The 20,164-nt window shown below is 35.5% G+C and overlaps 1 protein-coding gene across 7 annotated transcripts in view; it reads left to right on the top strand.

Annotated features, from left to right (window-relative positions):
- Positions 1–17,703, top strand: part of UBR2 (ubiquitin protein ligase E3 component n-recognin 2) — a 58,066-nt gene extending 40,363 nt beyond the window's left edge. For 3 of the 7 annotated variants that reach the window (XM_064509605.1, XM_064509602.1, XM_064509604.1), the window contains 17 exons: positions 563–656; positions 2,234–2,395; positions 4,285–4,493; positions 4,604–4,676; positions 5,484–5,632; positions 5,726–5,781; positions 6,182–6,278; positions 7,629–7,696; positions 7,973–8,108; positions 8,716–8,806; positions 9,304–9,434; positions 10,943–11,051; positions 11,282–11,338; positions 13,284–13,361; positions 13,650–13,820; positions 14,571–14,672; positions 15,403–17,703. In XM_064509605.1, coding sequence (XP_064365675.1) covers positions 563–656; positions 2,234–2,395; positions 4,285–4,493; positions 4,604–4,676; positions 5,484–5,632; positions 5,726–5,781; positions 6,182–6,278; positions 7,629–7,696; positions 7,973–8,108; positions 8,716–8,806; positions 9,304–9,434; positions 10,943–11,051; positions 11,282–11,338; positions 13,284–13,361; positions 13,650–13,820; positions 14,571–14,672; positions 15,403–15,544 — 1,925 coding nt within the window. In that variant the 3' untranslated portion in view covers positions 15,545–17,703. The remainder of the gene's footprint in view (positions 1–562; positions 657–2,233; positions 2,396–4,284; positions 4,494–4,603; positions 4,677–5,483; positions 5,633–5,725; positions 5,782–6,181; positions 6,279–7,628; positions 7,697–7,972; positions 8,109–8,715; positions 8,807–9,303; positions 9,435–10,942; positions 11,052–11,281; positions 11,339–13,283; positions 13,362–13,649; positions 13,821–14,570; positions 14,673–15,402) is intronic. The other 4 variants (XM_026123270.2, XM_026123271.2, XM_026123266.2 and 1 more) reach the window with 2 other exon arrangements.
- Positions 17,704–20,164: the final 2,461 nt, after the last annotated feature.

The following is a 20,164-nucleotide window of genomic DNA, read 5'->3' as shown; positions in this document are numbered from 1 at the left end:
TGTAAGAGCACAAGATGTACCTTTGCTTCTTCTCAGTTATATCATCTGAAATGGATCTTAGCCGTAAAAAACAAATAGAACAAAACAAAAAACCCCTCCAAAACTTGGATTTAAGATATTTATTTCTGAAACAGCTCACATCTTGATTAATGGCATTGTTAATGGCATTGTATCTGTAAATACATAGAAAATATTGCACCAAATCATTTAGCACTCTGATATCAAAGATTAATGTTCTTAGCCTCATTTTTAATGGTGCTGAACAACCAAAACTGCAGGTAAATCTTGGTGACCAGTCCCAGGGCTCAGCACCTTCAAATACTTAATTTGAAGTCAAAATATGGCGCACAAACTCAATACAAAATGACATAATATTTTTTACACAACTTAACAGATAAAGTTGTTATGCATTAGCAATATGATTTGTTTCATTAAATGAATAATAATTCTGCGGTACATTGAAGTTTTTAATAATGCATGTAAATGTGGTAGTGTTTATCTGCAGTTAAGTCTTTTCATAAATAAGTGCTTATTCCAAAATGATTTTTTTTTTTTAATACAGAAAAATATGACCCATTATTCATGCACCCAGATTTGTCATGTGGAACACACACGGGTAGCTGCGGACATATTATGCACGCCCATTGTTGGCAAAGGTAAAAAGCTGCATTTAGGTTTTCAGTCCAAGTAGCACGTCAGCCGTTGGTGTGCCTAGTAACACTAATTTTAATAGCAGAATTAATACCTAATAAATTTAAAAAGGAATGTCATAAAGCAAGGAAAGCCGTTTTCTGGGTTAAAAGAAAAATAAAGTCAGTTATAATAAAGAATATAACAAACACTTAATTTTGATTTAATATCTCTCATCTTGATGAAAAGAATCTGAAGCCACTCGTGGCAATTGTCATTCCCTTTGAATATTTATCGATGTGTGTAGTGTATGGTGTGTATGTCTGAGCGCTGAAACTCACATTTTGTTTGTTTGTAGCAGTTCAGTAATAGACATCTTCCTGCTCCTTCTTGTGCTCTCTGCTGAATTGCACTCTTCAGTTCTTTCATCCCCTTTGATTTGAACTAGAAACATCTACTACGTACTTCAGCCTTATCTTCAAAATAAAGTCAATTTTAATCCCTTGTTCTTAGTTTTTTATAAGTCTTTCAGTTATTTTTATTATGTGTGGGTGGAGTTTGTTTTGTTTTTTTAAGGTGCTCTGTGCTATGTGATGCTTGTGTGACAAATGCAAACTGTTCAAACCTCTGGCTTTGACTAGACCTTTGCTTTGGTCCTCAGCGCAGCTTCTAGGATGTCTGGCTTACGCGTGAAGGCTAAAGTGTGTGTTACGCTTCCTGGGCGCATGTAGACAAATTCTTCATTTCCTAGGCTGGGAAGGAGTGCGAAGTCAGGCTGCCTGTTTGCATTCTGGGTAAATTAATAGTGATGCCCAGTAGTGTAAGAACCCAAGCCTGTTAGGAGCAGCCTAGGCAGAAGCCCAGAAGTTCTGTGGACATAAGTGCACGGTGAGCCCGAGCAGATCTCAGTTGCAATCTCTGATATCACTGCTCACTGAAGATGTGGTGTTCGTTGTCATGTTACGTAGCAGATGTACAGCCCTGTGTGGTTACCATTGACTCCTGGAGGTATCCTTAGGTGCCTGTATTCAGAGAGACCGCTTTCAGGTGATCATCATCAGACTTACTCTAAACCATCCTAGAGGCTTCTGAAACAGCAGTTACATTTAGCAAAGCAGTTATTTCAATTCCTTTTCATATGAGATTCAAAGATTAACCAGCAGTTGTTCCAGTTCTTGCTCAGTTATGGTCTGTAATGGAATATGCACAGGGATAAAAGAAAATAATAATAATAATAAAAAAGCTTAGGGCATCTCCCTTGAAATTTTATATAAAACTGAAATTTAGTGTTTTTAAATCCTTCAACGTTCTCTCTGCCTTTCCCAATTTATTTTTCTAAGTTGAGATTGCTAAAGTCCAGACTTAAATGTGATATTTGACATCCCAACAAACTTTTATCACTGATAGATTTGGGCTGACAAAAATTGAGGGTAGCCAGCAATTAGTAATATATGATGAGTCAGAAGGTAGTCTGTTTTCCTACAGACAATTTTCTTAGGTAGATCTAGGAAAAGACAATACAGTGCCTTCAGGAGTATTCATGAGTTTGTTTTAAAATAATGTTTTAATAACATGTCATTAATATCTTGCTTTTTTCTTGAAGGTATTTTGACGCTGTCCAAGCGAAAGAGCAACGAAGACAACAAAGATTACGAGTACACACAAGTTACGATGTAGAAAATGGTGAATTCCTTTGCCCACTTTGTGAATGTTTAAGCAACACTGTTATTCCTCTGCTTCCTCCACCAAGAGTTTTATTTAACAGGTCTGTTTGCTTTATAAACACCCTCAATAAATGTAAAAGTTCTAGGCTATCCTTATGTACATTTGTTGTTTTGACTATAAGAACAATCCTCAAAATTAGGCTCCACATCAGAGCTGTTCTTCATGAGAACTGCATCTATGTGTTACTTTGTCATATCAGCTTGTGTACTTGAGAAATAGGTATTTTAAATTAATTTGAAGAACTTTATTGCAAGTGAAACTGTTATAGGAATCAAACACCATAAATTGCAGATTTACAGTTGTTTGTTGTTATAGCAATTCCTAGGATGTTGAAATGTTTATAAACAAAAACAAAACAACCTCCCCCCCCCCCCCCTCCAGAAAAAAGGCTGTTTATGATCTCAGGAACAACCAACTCTTCTTTTTTTTTTTTTTTTTTTTTTTTTTCCCCCTTTTCAAAATGTTTACTGTTTTCTGTTTTAATAATCTGAAATGGATTGCCTTCCTGCTTTTTTTAGTTTGTGGCTTCCTTAGCTGTTCTATGATTTGGAATATAGAATGTGAACAGTAAAAGGGCAGTAAAATGTAGGACCTGCAGGAAGAAGACTTAAGATAGAGAAATGTGCAAACAGCAGAGAAAAAGCCTGGTGAGAAATAGAACATGGAATGCCAATAAAGTGACTCATAGGAAGAAAGAAGAAGAAAGAAAAGTAAATATGAAAAGACAATACAAAAAAAGGAGAATAGTTTAGAGGAAAGAATGTAGGGGTTCCTCATGTGGAGTAGATTGACAAATGACTGTTACAGCATCAGTGGAGACAAAAATTTGGAGGTTGGCTTTACTCTTAAAAATCAGTGCTGTTGCCTTTTGTAGTTTCTTGATCCTATTAAATAAATTTTTTGCTTCCCAGTTTGCTTTGTATGATAGTTCTTTGTAGCATATGTTTTATGCAATGTATTTATTGGTTTATATAATTAATTTCTGTTATCTGCACTTACATAAAATAGATTCAGGACTTCACAAAAAAGTTCTGGGGTGTAGCAAACACAAAACTGTAACTAGTATGTTGGTTTGGTTTGTAGTGTGTAATATAAGAGACTAGTGCACCAGTGGTGTACATGAACACTGCTATTTTTTTAAATGAGAAAACAAATAATTACCAGATTAAGAGATCAAGTGCCACAGTACCAACATGTACTAATGCCAGCCCAAATTCCATTGCACTTAAACCATGTCACAAGGATTAAGCTTTTTCTGTTGGATGTTCATATTTCCTCATGATAATTGCATATCAGTCAATAAAAAGCTTTGTTGTTATATCTTTTATAGTGAAAATAACTAAATTCATTTGTAGGCTAAGAGGAGATGAAGGAATTACAGTTCAAAAAACTTTTAAAAATGACATGTTTGAAAAACATCTCAGGATTTATCAGCTTTTAGCTTCTGCTAGTTAAGACAAGAACAAGAATTTATGTGGGATGTATTACTACTCTTAAGAGGAGAATAAACAAATTCCGTCACTCGATAGAGCCATTTAATTGATGGTGGTCTGAGTAGTCTGTAAACTAGTGGAATATTGTGTCGATCAACAGAGAAATAGATTTTCATGAGAGAAGTTCCTAAAGTTGTAAGCCAAAGGATCTTGCAGCAGATTAGTAGTCACTTCACTTTCTTTATGGTATGTGATAGTTATAACTACATTTTACCTTTAGGAGCGAGAAACTAGACTTAGTGTCTCTGAAGGTGCCTTAGATTCCTTCTCTCATACTTCTATAGTCTTTCTGCACCCTTTCTTCTACTACACACTGTCATTTGCCTCTAGTTAGACAAGATGTGTTAATAAATTACACAGATTTAATTTTTTTTATAATTTCTGTATCATAGTTGGTTTTTAAATAATGAATGTATTCTGTTTATGTTTTGGACAGGTTAGACTTTTCAGGTCAACCAAATCTAGCTCACTGGATCAAAACAGTATGCCAGCAAATAAAAGCACTATATTTACTTAGAGATGAAGACTGTGCAAGTAAGTCGAAAGAACTGTGTGTATCTGTCTGTGAAAATGTTAAAACGTTCCTGAAACAGACCCAATATTATGTTTCTACCACAGTGGACTTCAGAGATGGTGGCACAAGTGGTGAGAATAACTTGGAATTTCAGTTTCTAGTGCTCTGAGCCTGTGACTTTTTATAATGTAAAAATTACATATAGGTGAATAATCAGTGTGCATTACTCTTGTTTATATAGATGACTCTGGTAGTTCAGAAAAAATGGATGAGCTGCAATTACCTGAAGGATTTAGACCCGATTTCCAACCGAAGTATGTTTTTGTATCTTAATAAATCATGAAAATTTATCATCAAACTATAACATTTAAGTGCTACTTTTGTGGTATAGTATTTCAATAATTAAGGCAAAAATATGAATTTTAATTTAATTAGAAAAGCTGATTCTATTATTGTGATAATATTGAAGACTAACTCATAAATAGAAAATAATGCAGTAGAACTTCAGGGGTAGATATGATTCAGATGTGCCGAGAAGACCCTTTTGTTATTTAAATAAACTTCAGTGTCACGATTAAGCTTTTTTCCTCTCTTATTTATGACTGAATTAAGGATTCACAGTTATAGCTCAGCACTAAAGGTACATTAAGAAAGACTGTGAAATTGAGAGTATGTTAATATGTAGTTTCAGTTGTTATGGCATGTTTCTGTTTGTGTCTGCACCTGCTTCATTTTAAGAAAAAGTAATAAAATTATTTGCATAGTAGTGGCAGATGTCCACCAACCATACACAAAAACCCAGGACATCTGTCCCAGTTAATGACAATTTTTGCTCTGTGACATGCAGTTCTTTTAGTCTTAACCATGTTATCTTTGTGGGCTGGATATTCTTAATGCTAACAAATAGGACCAGTTCCAATCCAATAATAAAAATAATAATTGTGAGAGTATCTGGCACAGAAAGAGGTTATTGAATAGTAGATTCAAAGTAAGATACTGAAGTTCTCACTTAAATTTTATAAATTGGAGCATTCAGGTATGAGGTATATGCTCATCTCTAGAAGTACTAGTCTGACAGTGAGAGAAATAATGAATTAGTAATATTGTTTTCTTTGCTTCAGGAATCCTTATTCTGAGAGCATTAAAGAAATGTTGACAACTTTTGGTACAGCAACATATAAAGTGGGTTTGAAGGTTCATCCAAATGAAGAAGATCCACGTGTACCTATAATGTGCTGGGGAAGTTGTGCTTATACAATACAGACAATAGGTAAAAGTGTATTCATTTTGCTCCTTTACGTTTGTTTTCAGACTTCGGTTAAATTAACAGTACTGAAATGTCTTCGTTTTTTGTCTTCTCCAGAACGGATTTTAGCTGATGAAGATAAACCATTATTTGGCCATTTACCCTGTCGACAGGTGAGGATCAGGGAGCAATTCCCCTCCGAGTCAGTGGAACAAGAAGATATTGTACTTTAATGCAGGATGTCTGAAGTTTTAAACTGTATTTATTTGGCAGTTCTCTTTGTTGGATCCCACTATTTAGCCAACCAGTATCTGATTTTAATCAATCTATTAAAAAATCAAATACATGCATAGTTTAGTAAGGCCAGGGTTTCTCATGGTAGCAATCAAAATAAGACTAAAAGGAACTTACTTACGTTTGTGCAAATATGTATCTTTGTCACATATTACAGACACTTTCTGCTCCCGTAAACTGTGCAACAAAAGGGCATGAACAGAGTGACATAAGGGAGAAAGACCTTCTCATGTTGAAGTATTTAACTGTGGCAGCGTCTCTTTTCCTTTGTTTTTAAAGGATGACTGCCTTACATCATTAACAAGATTTGCGGCGGCTCATTGGACAGTTTCATCTCTTTCAGCAGTACAGGGTCACTTTTGTACTCTCTTAGCATGTAAGTTCTCTACCTTACTCTATTTTTTCTGAAGATATGGACATAGAAATGTAATTATGGAAAAATTGTTAGAGTCCTTATAACACAAGGATCATATAGATGTATAGAGGATATAGAGGTTTTAACTAAAAGACTAAGAGCTGGTACTTTTACCTGTGTAGCTATACGTATTTCATTGCAATGTGGAAAAACAGCATTTCTTTCAGTCTGCAGTTCCAAGATAAATTGCACGGTTATTTTGCTGTGAAAGATATCTATTGATTCTTCCCAGCATTTGTATTCCTGCTTTTAGACAAGTATGTAGGGCAGAGGAGAAGGGAACATAGTCTTTCACAAAAGCAAAGTAATACCTCGGAACTTTAAAGGCAGGAAATTGTTTAAAATAGTATTGGAAGAAAAGGGGATATTTGCAGAGGTCTGTAACATGTCTGCAAACTTTATCCTTCAAAGTTAAGATCTATGATAATACAAGACTGATTTTGTAACTACTAAAGCAGCGTTTTTGAACTTGGCAGCTTAATGCATGTAGCTAATATGTAAAACTATTCTCATAGCTTCAAATTAAAAACTTGTATTGTAAATCAAATTTTATTGCTTGGTGTAGGAATGTTTGTTACTGTTCTTGGATGTTTTAAATATGTGGTAACATTTTCAAGATTTTTTTTAATTTATATTCGCTTTTAAATGTAGGTGCTTGGAATTTATGAAGAGTGTGTGAAGTTCTGCTGTCTATTGGATTGCTTTCGTTAATGCTTTGTAGTTATTTTGAATATGAATGCTACAGAGATGGAGAGACCAATACTTAGCTCTGTCTCAATTAGAAAAAAAAAACAACAAAAAAAAACCAGTAAAGAACTTGCTAGTGATGTGCTTTTGAGTCCATGTGCATGAGGCAAATTCAGGGAGTAAAGAGAATTGCAGAAGTTTCCTTTGAACAGCTGCACAGCAAACAAGTTAGTGTTTCAGTTTAGTCACTCATGGTTGGAGGTTTTTGTGGGTCAGAATTTGGAAAACGATATTGTTTTTTTTCTTTATCTTTATTCCGCTGCAAACATAAGCAATAAAAGAAAGACGCCATTGGAGTAGTGAAAGGTAGTGCTTACTTTGCTATAGATTATTTTGGGTTTGCTTCATTTCAGTACAATATACTCAAGTAGGGCAAGAGTATTCTCCAGTGTTGTTGAACAACTCTCGAATTCACACATTTCCAGCCAAAAATTTCACGTTTGTATATTAAGTATTATAAGCATATCAGCCAAGGAGATGACTCTCATTTTGTAACTGAAATACATTAAAATCTTTTCATGTATAAGTATTTAATTGATTGTTTTTTCTCTTTAAAATATTCAGCACTGGTGCCTAATGAAAAAAATGGAAATCTTCCGTGCATACTTGATATTGATATGTTTCACTTGTTGGTAAGTTTTCCATAATATATATTAATGATATTTTGATCCCATATGCACTCTTCTATGTCAAACACTTAATAGCAGACTTTCTGCTTAACTCTGGTTTAGGAACAACTATTGTTCTGTTGTATCACAGCTGACTAGCTACTTTCAGAATTAGCCCTATATCCTGTATTAGCCCAAGTATCCTGCTTAAAAGGGCATAGTTGCAGCATTAACAGAGAAAATGGGGAAGTTCAAAAGGAAGGAAAAGGAATACACTTGCTGCTTTGTGTTCTTTTACAGGTAAGCTTGGTGCTCTCTTTCCCTGCCATACATTGTCAGGATTTTTCAGGGGTTAGTCTTGGCACTGGAGATCTTCGCTTGTTTCATCTTGTCACTATGGCACACATAATACAAATTTTACTTACCTCATCAACAGGTAACTTTTTAACACTTTCTTTTGGTTTTTATTGAAATGATTACTCAAATCTGTGCATGGAAAACATTACGGTGCTATTGGTAAATATATGCGGTTTACACTGGCAAAATAAAATGGATGGTGTTCCTTTTTTTCAGTTCCCAGAAACTACTGATAAATTATATTCATGGAAGTTCATTCTCTGTCATTATTTTTTGCACTGGAGGTTTTTTGTGGCATAGCTAGTCTCAAATTCTGGCTTTCTAGCTAATGTGGCTGTGCCTGTAAGTATTTATTGTCAAAACTTGGCTTATGCTTTGCATGATGAGCAGATTGTAGTTAATGAAGAGAATCGATACATCTTCTGGCAAGAGGAACTGGATAAACTGCAGCATGCCAAAAGCAAAAAGACCCCAAGCAAGCAAACCAGTGCCTCTCTGGAGCTGACAGTAGCATATATGCACCACATAAGATGTGCAGCAGAATAACTTTTTCCACTATGCCATACCATAGCCCGAGTTTTCCAATGGAATGTCTCACTTAGTTCTGGCCTTTTTCTCAAAACTGGAAAAATTACATTCCTGCTGTATAAACTATAGAAGTAATTTATTGTTCCTTTACTCTTCAGAAGAGAATGGCATGGATCAAGAAAACACTAGCAGTGAAGAAGAAGTAGCTGTGCTTACGCTGTATAAATTTCTTTGCCAGTGTACAGGAAGGTAAAATGACAATGTTCAGATAATATTTTATAATATTTTTTGCTCCTGGACTTGACACTAACTATAAACAGAATTCTGTATACTAATGCTGTCAAAGCTTAGATTTTAACTCAGTTAACTCCTGCATCCTATTCCTTACCCACTGCTTCTAGATAGCCTTTCCAGTGACTGATCCTATAACTTCTTCTGAGCCCATCATTGTGTTCTGGAACTGTGTTTTTCAGTCAGTTTGCTGGAACTGTTGCTATCTGAGTTCAGAGCACTTTTTAGGATGTAAAATGTCTATGCAAAATTTTCTTTAATTTATTGTCAAAGTTTCATATGTTTTTATAAATCTCTAATTCAGTGTTTTTCTTAGTTTTGATGTAAATACTTGTTATGTAATGCTTGTTTCAGCTAAGTTGTTTAACATGAAATATGATTGAAGATTCATTACATATAGCTCTCCAACTGAAACCATTAGATAAAATCAAAGCTTTTCATTATCGCTTTTTAAGTGCCTTGAAAGAAACTTCCTCGGGCTGGCACCTGTGGAAGAATCTAAAAGCTGGAATCATGCCTTTCCTGAGATGTTCTGCTTTGTTTTTTCATTACTTAAATGGAGTCCCAGCACCCTCAGAAGTTGAAGGTACTGCCTGTTTACCAGTATTTGTACTAACTCAGCTTTTCAAAAGACACAAGGATTGATTGACCAAATAAATTGTGTTTAAACTCTATTTTATGAGGAAGTTGAATTGAATGAATGATGAATTGTTACCGCAGCAGAATTGCATCTGCATAACAAAAAAAAAAGCGAAAAAAGGAAAGTTTTAAAAAGAAATGTTTTTTGATGTAAAGGCCAAACACAGGTTTTTATTGTCGTAGATTACCTAGAACACAAATTGATGTTTTTCTGTTAAGTGAAGTGAATTTTTGATTATATCAAAGCTCCTGTTGATTACTGTTTTGAAATGAGCCCTGCTTTTGTTTGCATGGATTTCTTTGAAATCGACACTGAGCAAATGTTTAAAATCTCCAAATAAGCAAATGCTATGTTATGCTGTAAACAGTCAGTGTTAGTAACTTCTTTTACTGTGCTCCACATTTGGTTTATGCAGGGCCTGAATGTAAATCTGGAGATTTTAATTATAATTAAAACATCACATAAGTAGATTCGCACTGCTTCTGGCTTCCCATTTTAAAACTTAAGTATGACACTTTGCTGGGCGGACATTAAAACAGTCCTTTTTTGCTTGCCATAGGCTATCTTTATGATTAGTGGGATCAGTGGGGCTTTAGAGTTGGTTGTAGGAGAGCGTGAGAGGGAAGACTTTTCTTCACTGTTGCAGTGCCCGAATCCCAGGGGCTTGGATTGCCCTGCAGGCCCCCTCCCTGAGGGATATCCTTACTGTGGCTGTAAGGCCAAAGTGGCCTGTGGGCGCGGTCTTGCTTTCCCTTTGCTCTCGCCCTGTCCCAGACCCACTGACCCCATAGCTGCCCTCTATTGCTCTTCTCTAGGGTTTTAGGGAGAGAGTGGCAAGAAGGGATCACCGTTGACCATGGGAGGGAGGTGGAGGGCACAGCTTTCTTTTTTAGTTTTCTTCACTCCATTATTCTGGAGCAAAAGAGTCTGTGCCACAGAAGAGGCAGTGGGACTCCTTGTCCTGAAAGATGGAAGCAGAGGCCCAGGGGTCAAACCAGCAGACTAGCATCATGGATTAGGCAATATGGCAGTTGACTGATCTTGTCTCCGAGTTTGTCATGGGCTACAAAGGGCATGAAGTAGCCATTTAATTGACAACATTAAAAGAAAGACATACTGAGTCGTAAAGGCCATTGAACTCTCTGCTCTGCTTCTTCTGTGACTAGGCTTGAAGGATGCTTCAAGGGGAAGTTTGAAGTAACTTGTTTGCCACTGCCTGCAGTTCTGCAGCACCTGCAGTCTGGTGCCTTTACCAGTACTCTCATGATGCGTTTTGGGTGTGGGGGAATACAGTTAAAAGAAATAAAAGCAAAAGGGGAATTAAAAAGTTGGTTATCCCATTTAGGGCTGCATTTCATTTGCTATAGAGAGTGTCATTTAATAAATGAAAGAATTATACTTTGTTGTATTAGTATAGTATAAATAAGAACTATACTTTTTTCCTTTATTTACAGTAAGTGGAACAAACCAGTTTGAACATTTATGTAGCTATCTTTCCTTGCCAAACAACCTCACTTGCCTTTTTCAAGAAAATAGTGAAATTATGAACACATTAATAGAAAGGTAAGGTGGGTTTTTTTGTTTAGTTTAAATATAATAACTAACTCTGCACTAGGTAGTAATACAGATATTTTCCAAGGAGTGCATATGTGGAAGTGAATGATAAATTTTGAAAAGTGTCTGAGAAAGATGTTTTGAAATTAAGTATTGAATGGATGTACCTAAGAATTTTTACATATTTGTTCTGGGAAAGTATTATCTGTTGAAGCTAAAATCCCATTTCTTTCTTGCAGTTGGTGTAGTAACAATGAAGTAAAAAGATACCTGGAAGGCAAGAGATATGCTATCAGGTAAACATGGAGAAATTCTAAGCTGGGAAGAGGGAGAAACTTTAATGTTGCAGTTTTCTCTGAATACCTTTTTCTGAAAGCTGTCTACAGGCATCTAGTATCAGTAACATTTTACTGAATGGCAAAGACACATTGGGAGATCAGTGAAGAGCTTTTGGAATCCTGTAAGGAAAGTGAAATATTGCTTAGATTTTAAAGTCAAAGCAGACCGTTACAGTTTTACTTAGGGTGATTTGCAGTAATCAAAGGCCGTGATATTGCTTCTAATTATTCCTGTTGTAGATTTGTACCTTCTGATTCAAGAAGGTATGTCCTTGCTGAAAGAGCTATGTAATCTTTGTTTAAGAATATCAGTCATTGACTTTTTTAATTAAATTTTTAAAGAATCCACATTCTTCAGAGAAATCAAATGTGTGTCAATTACTGGGAGAATAAAATGTGCTTTCCAAGTGTGTTTCTGCTAAGCAATTAGTTTGAATTCAGAATGCATTTAATGTATAGTGGACTTAGAGAAGAGTTTGAGTTTTCTTTTTTTTTTCTTTGAGGGCTAGGTGAAGATAGCAGTAATCCATTATCTAAAGAATTTTAGACAAAAATAAGGTTCACAATGTTGTCATAAAAAGTTACCACTACATTTTAATCTTGTTAAATACTTAAAGTCAGCCTTTTAACATTGTACATGCAATAAGGCTGAGTGACAAAAATAAAAATGAATCACTTCGTCCATCTGTTAAATACTAGACTATTACAGAGTATCTTATACACTTAGAATAATCTGATTGCATAATTCATTTCCCGTTGTGTGTGTTAGGATTTTGGTACATCTGTTCCTTTTGCTGCTTCTTAACTGTCTTCCAGAGATTAACTTTTTCTAACTGTTGGTGATTTTTTTTTTTTCCTCCTAGCATATTCTAATACATTGTTTCTGTTACAGACCTCTATTATATTTCACAGTCTAATTCTTGTTATTCCCAGAGGTAAAAATTATTAAATTTTATAGTTTATAGCATCTGCAAAAGATTTAACGACACCAGAATCATTATTTCTAAGTAATACAAGTATTTGCTATTAAATATGTGCTTTTCAGAAGATATATATTTTATTCTCTTCAGTATAAAAGTTGTCTGAACTAGAGCTGTACTGTTTACCATTTGGTATTAGGGATATCGTTTTGCTTTGCATTTTCCAGCTAAGGAATCAGAACAAATACTAAGTTAAACATGTAGTGATTTCATCACGAGCTGTTGCTAAAAGCATATGTATGACATGTTGTTCTGACTTTCTGCCTGTGTTTATTCTCCAAAATTCATAACAAATGCAACATAATGTAAGACAAACTTTGGATACACTAGTTGAGAGATGTTGTGGATTCCTTTTGTAATTTTTATCAAATGTATTTGCCAGTATTTTATTGTTTGGATAGCAGAGAGGAAGAAAATTTAAAAAGCTTCCCCCACCCCTCCCCACCCTTCCAGGTGAATAGTACTTGAAGATATCAACTGTACCTATCAACAACCATTCTCTACTTTTAAAAAGGTCTGCTTCTTGGCTTGTATGATTCAGAAAACTAGTATGTATAGGCTAAAATTTCTTCACAGTTTTATCCTTGCATTTACACTGGTCCAAATATATTCAATATGCTCACTAACAAATACTAGAAAATAACAAATATTAGCAAATAATCAATACAAAAGTGTTTTAATTCATGGTTAATGTATGAATGTTTAGGGCCCAGTGTATCACAGTAATTTTATATCTAGTTTATTACAGCTGTGGAGTCGTGTATTGACATTGGATGAAAATGATGAAAGATATCAAAGCTTAAATTTGTGTTAATTATTCACAGATGCTGTTTGGATGACACTCAGGAAAACATGAATGAGTTTGAAATCAGTGTGTATTATTTGTTGAACTTCGAGTGCTTAATTTGATTGTTTCATTCTAGCTATGCAAGAGAATCCAACAAATTAATAGACCTTCCGGATGACTACAGCTGTCTCATTAATCAAGCATCTAATTTCTCGTAAGTTGTATGCAATTATAATGAAGACCCCTAAAGCTTTTTGTTTTTTCTGATGAACTGGAAAATCCTCTAGCCTAAAACCCTCACAAAGACTGTTTATAGACTGGTGGAGTTAATGGCACGTATTGATTGTCATCGCTTCTAGCAAAAATTCTGTGTATTTCAGTGAAACAGAAATTGCAGGGATCTCCAACTCTGACTGTATAAATTTTCAAAAATGCTTTTCAATTTGCTTACCGTTTAGAGAGTGTATATATACAGTGGAATTTCTTTTTTGCTTGACAAAAGGTGTCCAAAATCAGGTGGTGATAAAAGCAGAGCCCCAACATTGTGCCTTGTGTGTGGGACCATGCTATGTTCTCAGAGTTACTGTTGTCAAACTGAATTAGAAGGAGAAGATGTTGGAGCCTGTACTGCACATACATACACTTGTGGTTCTGGAGTGGGCATATTCCTTAGGTAAGGAACTGGATATCTCTAATTATATTGCTAAGGTAGACTGTGTGTGTGGACATGAAATGGTTCGCTCTATAAATTTGAGTTGTAGGGGTCTTTTTATGAACAAAGCTATACTTGTAAATGATTTGTTAATAGCAGGGTTGCTTAAAAACTAGAATGCGTTTATCTTTCTTATACTTCAGTATATTCCGACCTTGTTTCTCTGAAGAGGAGATATCATAGAAAATTCAAATCTCATTTTAAAGAGGATATGTTTTCTATGAGTGTTATTTATTTCCACTGGTATTACAAAACAATGAAGGTAAATTCCTTGATGATTTTTTTTCTTTGAAAATATGAGAATTCTAGTTGCCTTTCTGCAGACTTAATCCACAACTATCTCAGAAGTGTCGGTCATAATGTTGCAGTAATTCTCTCATAGATCTTGTTATATGTATACAAGGAGAGGTTAGGTGATGTATGCTTTTGCCTTGGCAAAGAGTAGTGAAAAGTGAAATTGTATTTTCTTGTGGAGGTTGTGTGGGGTAATTTACACAGATTGCAAATAATATAGGACATGTGAAACTGCATTGTTTTTAACTGGTATTAGAGAGTAAGGTCTCCAATTCAAAAAAGTACTCTTAAAAAATCCATATGTGCATATTATACCAAATGAAGGTAGTTGAGAAATGGAACAGCAGCATCCATGAAAGCATGAGAAACTATTCACTTAAAATCAATAGCTAAGACGTTCTCTGTGTGTCTGTCTAGAGTGCGAGAATGTCAGGTGCTATTTTTAGCTGGAAAAACGAAGGGCTGCTTTTATCCTCCTCCTTATCTTGATGACTATGGAGAGACAGACCAGGGACTCAGGTAAATATTTAAAGTATAAATATATATTAAAAAGACTTAAAAACTTGTAAAATAAATGCTATATGTTACTCTAAGTGATGTAAGCAATACTTTGACATTGCTGTTGTCTAATATCTTCAAACATTTTAATGTTAATATGTATTTTTATGTTAAAAGCATGTAATGGAAGATCTCTTCCTAGTTATAAAGAGTTGTCCTGAAGTGTGAAGCCTTAAATATTTTTGTCATGTGTGAAGTTTCCTAGAAAATCCTGCAGAAAATCGTGTTTGTATGGAGTGTATTTATTTATATCATTGTCTGTGTTAACTTAGTATCAAGTGAAGATACTGTGAGATGATTTTATTTAACGTGGTTGTTCTGTGTCTAAATTTCTGTCTTTGTTCCCTGCAAGAGAATAGTTTGAGAACTTGATATTGTAAATATTTACTAGTTTGAAATTTGTCAAAAGCATACAGTGTAAGTTGGTTCAGCATGGAAAGATTGCTGAAGACCTATATGCAGACTTTGGTGAACCTCACATGAGATTCCCAAAGGCTGGAGGGGACCCTTGAGCAGTAAGGGAGGGGAAACACCAGGCAGCACCCCAAAAATATACTAATTAACATGTTTGTTGATTTGCCATGACAAAAGAACAGTGTTAAAGGGTTATCTAAGTATTTTGTGTAGCATCTGACTGTGTGTACTGGTTGCTGTGTTTTATCATTCCTGATAAGTATTATCTCCTTTTCAGACGTGGGAATCCCTTACATCTGTGCAAAGAGCGATTTAAAAAGATTCAAAAACTCTGGCAGCAGCACAGTATCACAGAGGAGATTGGACATGCACAAGAAGCAAATCAAACACTAGTTGGCATTGATTGGCAGCATTTATAATAGTTATCTGCTGAAGACTGGAACTTTATTAAGATTTTTTTGTAACTCAGTAAGCTTTCCAAAGGAGGGATTAGAGGAAAAAAACAGGTCTGAGAAAATAAAGCAAACCTGGTCCTTTTATTTAATCTTTGTTTTACAATGTATTTCATAAAGATACCAGTTAACAATAACCAAGTAAACTTCTTTCTATGTAAGCGAGTTTTATTAGTCATATAATTTGCACTGTGCTTCCTTCACAGAAACCTCTTGGGTTATAAACCTGGGCAAATGAACTTGAGTTTCTGATACAAAAGAATGACTCTTTTTGGAAGTCTGACTATGATTTTTTCTTACAAACTACAAGAGAAAGACTGCTGAAACAGAAACTAGATAGAGCACAATTATGGATTGTGTTTTGCCCTTTGCTAGTAATCTGAGCCGTTTTATTTATTATTCTGCATTTTAATACTTAAGCTGTGTGTACATGCAATGGAATGAAGTAAGGAAGCAAATAATGTAGCAAATGGATGTATTTGTCTGCATCAGTGGGTAATTCACTCTTACACTTGGTGTATCTAAAATGATTTTGTCATTTGTACTCTTGCAGCTTTCTTGCTTCCAGTTATTTTTTCCTTACTAAAAGCCTAACACTAGCTTTATGAGTAAATGAATTTAATTTAAAGCTTTCTCCAGTGCATTGCACTCCTTCGAATTATGTAGTTTATAATTTGAATTTAGCCGGGAAACCCTTTCACTTTCAATTATGTCATTGGTTATTGGTATTAAGGGGTTGACATTGTGCTTTAGAAGATATTTTAAGGTAATGACAATGCATAAAATGTCAGATGAAAGCTAATTTTGTGTTAATTTGTAGAAGCACAGAGGATATTTTCTTCATTTTTGTTAACAGTCAACTTTTAAGGTGCAAATCCCATCTCCTTTTTTTTGCAGACAAACTGGTTTCCTCTGGCTTTAAAGGGCCACGATCACACTACCCAGATTTTGGATCTCTTCACTTTTTCTGTTGTACCGTCAAGTATATTTACTTTTTTGCTTGATTTAAAGCTCTGTAAAGATGTTTGCATATAGTATATTTTATAAATATATTCTATAACTGCGCAGATTTGCACTTGATATGAGGGTGCCTGGAGGCAGTGAGTTTTCTAGTTGTATGCAATTAGACCGCCAAAGTGTCTCTAAAAAGTGACATCATGTTTATTGAGTTAAAAAATAAAATAAAATCCATTACCTTTATCTCTCCTACCTTCTGACAAAGTAGTAACATCTTAATTTCCGTAGTTCTGTTTCTTTAATAATCTGTGATTCTTTTAGTTAAGTCTTACTTTCTGACTTCATTTTCAGCCCAGATGAGCAATCCCTCTAATGTCTGCTGTGTCTTCAGTTATACTTGGTCTGACTGGATTGTTTGTATTTTTACACATTTAATGCTTCAGGTAAATTTTGTATATTCATGGTGTACAGGACAATTTTTCAAACATTCAGTAACAGTATTGAGTGAAGATGTGAAATATGAAATAAAGAAACTTGGCCAATTTTGATTCCCCTTTCTTAAAAACAGTATTATACAGACTACTTTTGTCTCTACTAAATGTCATAGATGTAATCATTTATATATTGCTGTCACTTTTTATGAAGAGACCTGCAGAATTTGCAGGATAAAAAACAGGCACTAATGCTTCATCTCTGCCTTTTTCTACTTAAGTTAGATTGGTATATCAACAATTTACTGTGCATGGTACTTGAAAATCCTCTCTCTTGTTGATATTACTGCTCCTTTAAACAGAGACTTCTTAAGCTGTATGCCACAGTTTCAGATAGTGTATAATTGCATTGAAAATTTCCATTTTCCTGTGAGCGTATTAAAACTGTAATTGATTAATGATATTGACAGATTTTTTTCTGTGCAAAGCAAAATCTGCAAAGCAAAATTGGATGGCAAGAAGACTTTTTCTTTGGGATCAGAGTCAGATTGTGAGGTTGAATAGGTTGATAATTATGACTGCAAATAATTGCAAAGTTCACAATTTATCATTTTTGTAAGTTTAGTCATTCATTCAGACTTTTATGATTTGTTTTGCATGTGTTAATTGTAGAAATGCTTATATATAACATTTCAGTATCAGGGAAATAATATCTGTAATAAATTGGCTCTAACTTTAGTATTGTGGATTGTGTGTACAATCTAGAATGTATTTGGGAAGAAAAAACACAAAATCCCCAAACCAGAAACCATCAACAGCAGAACACAAACCAAAAAAGCTGAAAGCATCAAATAAATGCTTTTGCTGTTGACATTAAGTACTTTTTAAACTTTATTTTTAGAATTTTGCTGAGCTTGTTGCTTCAGGTATGTCACCTTGTTAATCACAAGCTAACAAAAATACCTGGATGTGCAACATCTGCAATTCCCCGGCTAAAAATGTAAGATGATTATATTATTAGTGTCAGTTACTTCAGTCAGCTAAACCTTTCTTGACCTCTACCAAAAAGCCTAATCATCCTTTTAAAGGACTGTAAGATGAATTTTGTAACGGGGTGAAGGTTGAGGTTCACATTACTAATGTTTTTTACTCTATTCATGCTTAAAGGTAACACTTGCTTGTACTCTGCCTGATCTAATAGGAGGCTCTCTCTTACTCTGGTGAAAGTGCAGGACCAGGATAACGCCCGATGCCTTCTGACTGGTGCCAAGGACCAGCGCTGCCCATGGCTCTCTGTCAGCTGGTTATCCTGTGATGGGTATTGGGTGTTTGTTGGCCGCAATGAATTGGTGCAAGCTCCTGGACTCTTGGCCTGTTTCCATCTTTAGCTCTCTTCCTGTTCCTAGCAGTTTCCTTCTATGTCCTTCAAACTAGTCTCCATGCTAGAAAGTAAGCGAGTCAGATTCAGGCCCCTTTTCCCACTCTGGCTTTGGGAAGAACCTGGACTGACAGATTTGATGTTCCCACGCTGTGCAGTGAGCCTAATAGATTGGCTAACTTCTTTTACTGGGGCAGTGAGCCACCAAAAGTCAGTTCACACAGACTTCTAGTTTTGTCCTTTTCTTTTCGATGTGAATCCCTACCAGCTCTCAGGCTCCAGGCCTCATTTACATGCATTTTATTTTATGCAGAGTGACTCAGTGTTTTGTTCAGAAGCTCCATCATTGTCTCAGCTGCTCAGAAGTTGAATTACGGAAGGGCAGCTGTCTCTCAAAAATCTCTGCACATCTGCTCATCTGCACAGAGTCCTGTGTACTGGTAGTGGCAACTAACCGACTATGCAGTTTGCCTCCCTTCTGCTCTGGGGTCCCTTACGTATTCCTTTCTAGGACGTGCCTTTAGGAAGAGGCAGTGACTCTGCAAGTCATTGCATCCCACACTTCAGGTCACTTGATAATATGTTTTAATCAGTGTTGGCCCTCTATCAGCCCCTGGGGAATGCCACTTGCAGCTGGCTACCAGTTTGGTTTCCAGCTGCTGACCACTGCCCTCTGAGCCTAAGAACTGAGCCATTTTTTTTGTCCACCTTGCAGTCTTATACCTAGTCCATAACTCCCCAAATTGATTGCAAAGATGTTGTTACTGAAAGCCTTTCCAAAGTCAAAGACATCTACTGTTCAAAGAAACTGGCTTTACAGAAGCTTTCTTGTACCAAGAGAAGCTGATGAGGAGCAGCTGTTTTAAAGTCATACAGCTGTTGATTTAGTTTATTTGTAGGACCAGGTTAGGGTAGCTTATCTCTTCTATTCATACTTCATTCATAGCAATCTTAACATGTCTCCTACAACTCCCTGTTTTTGCACCATGTATAAAAACTACTTCAGGATATACCCATCTTGATGCTGTGGCTTATTCATTCTCTGCCTGCTTTTCTGCTCTTCTGTTGTCTTTCCCCACTCTTGGCATGCAAACAGGACATGCTAAGATCTTTTCTTTTTTTTTTTTTTTTGTCTTGACCAAGAGATTTATCAAGTGCTCTTTTCTTGAAGGAGAAAATAGAGGGAGAATATCAGTTTCCACAGTGCGCCAGATGTAGGAGCTGAAAAGTGACAAGTACTGATCTTCGTCTCCATGACAGCAATAATTAAATGTTACTTTTTCATCAGTTTTGGAATATGTATTGTCATAGTCTCTTTCCAGATAGCGTGAGCTTGGAGGTGGTAAGTTTTTCCAGCTTGCTTGTCATTTGCATAGGATCCTTGAACAAAACCCAAATTGGCTAGTGAGCCCCAGGTGGAGTGGGTCAGCTGAGCTCGGGTTAGTAGTGACATCTGTGCAGACCATGGTAGGATGTTTTAGTGACGTATAGAAAACAAGATCTAGTGCTTTGAAGTTGACTGTATTTTTTGAGAAATAATATGTAGAGCCTGTTTCTGTACTTGTAGTACTGTAAACATGGAGGGTGCTAAAGCATGTTACTAAATCACAGAAAAGGTTACTAAAGAGGCAAGGATATCAGCAAAATGCTGTGAAATACAGTGACATAATTTGCAAGAGCATCCTCTACCCAGCGATATTGCAGGATTAGAAGAGTAATGTTTACTCCCCATAAAGATAACTCTGAGAAGCCTACATTGCCTTTTAGTGCTTATAGCAAAAAGAAAATCTTTTGAAATATGCAATTTAGCACAAAGTAAAC

The sequence above is a fragment of the Dromaius novaehollandiae genome, chromosome 3 (assembly GCF_036370855.1).
Source record: "Dromaius novaehollandiae isolate bDroNov1 chromosome 3, bDroNov1.hap1, whole genome shotgun sequence".
Lineage (NCBI taxonomy): Eukaryota > Metazoa > Chordata > Aves > Casuariiformes > Dromaiidae > Dromaius > Dromaius novaehollandiae.
Note: the sequence above shows the minus strand (reverse complement) of the source record. Positions and strands in the feature narration are given on the sequence as shown.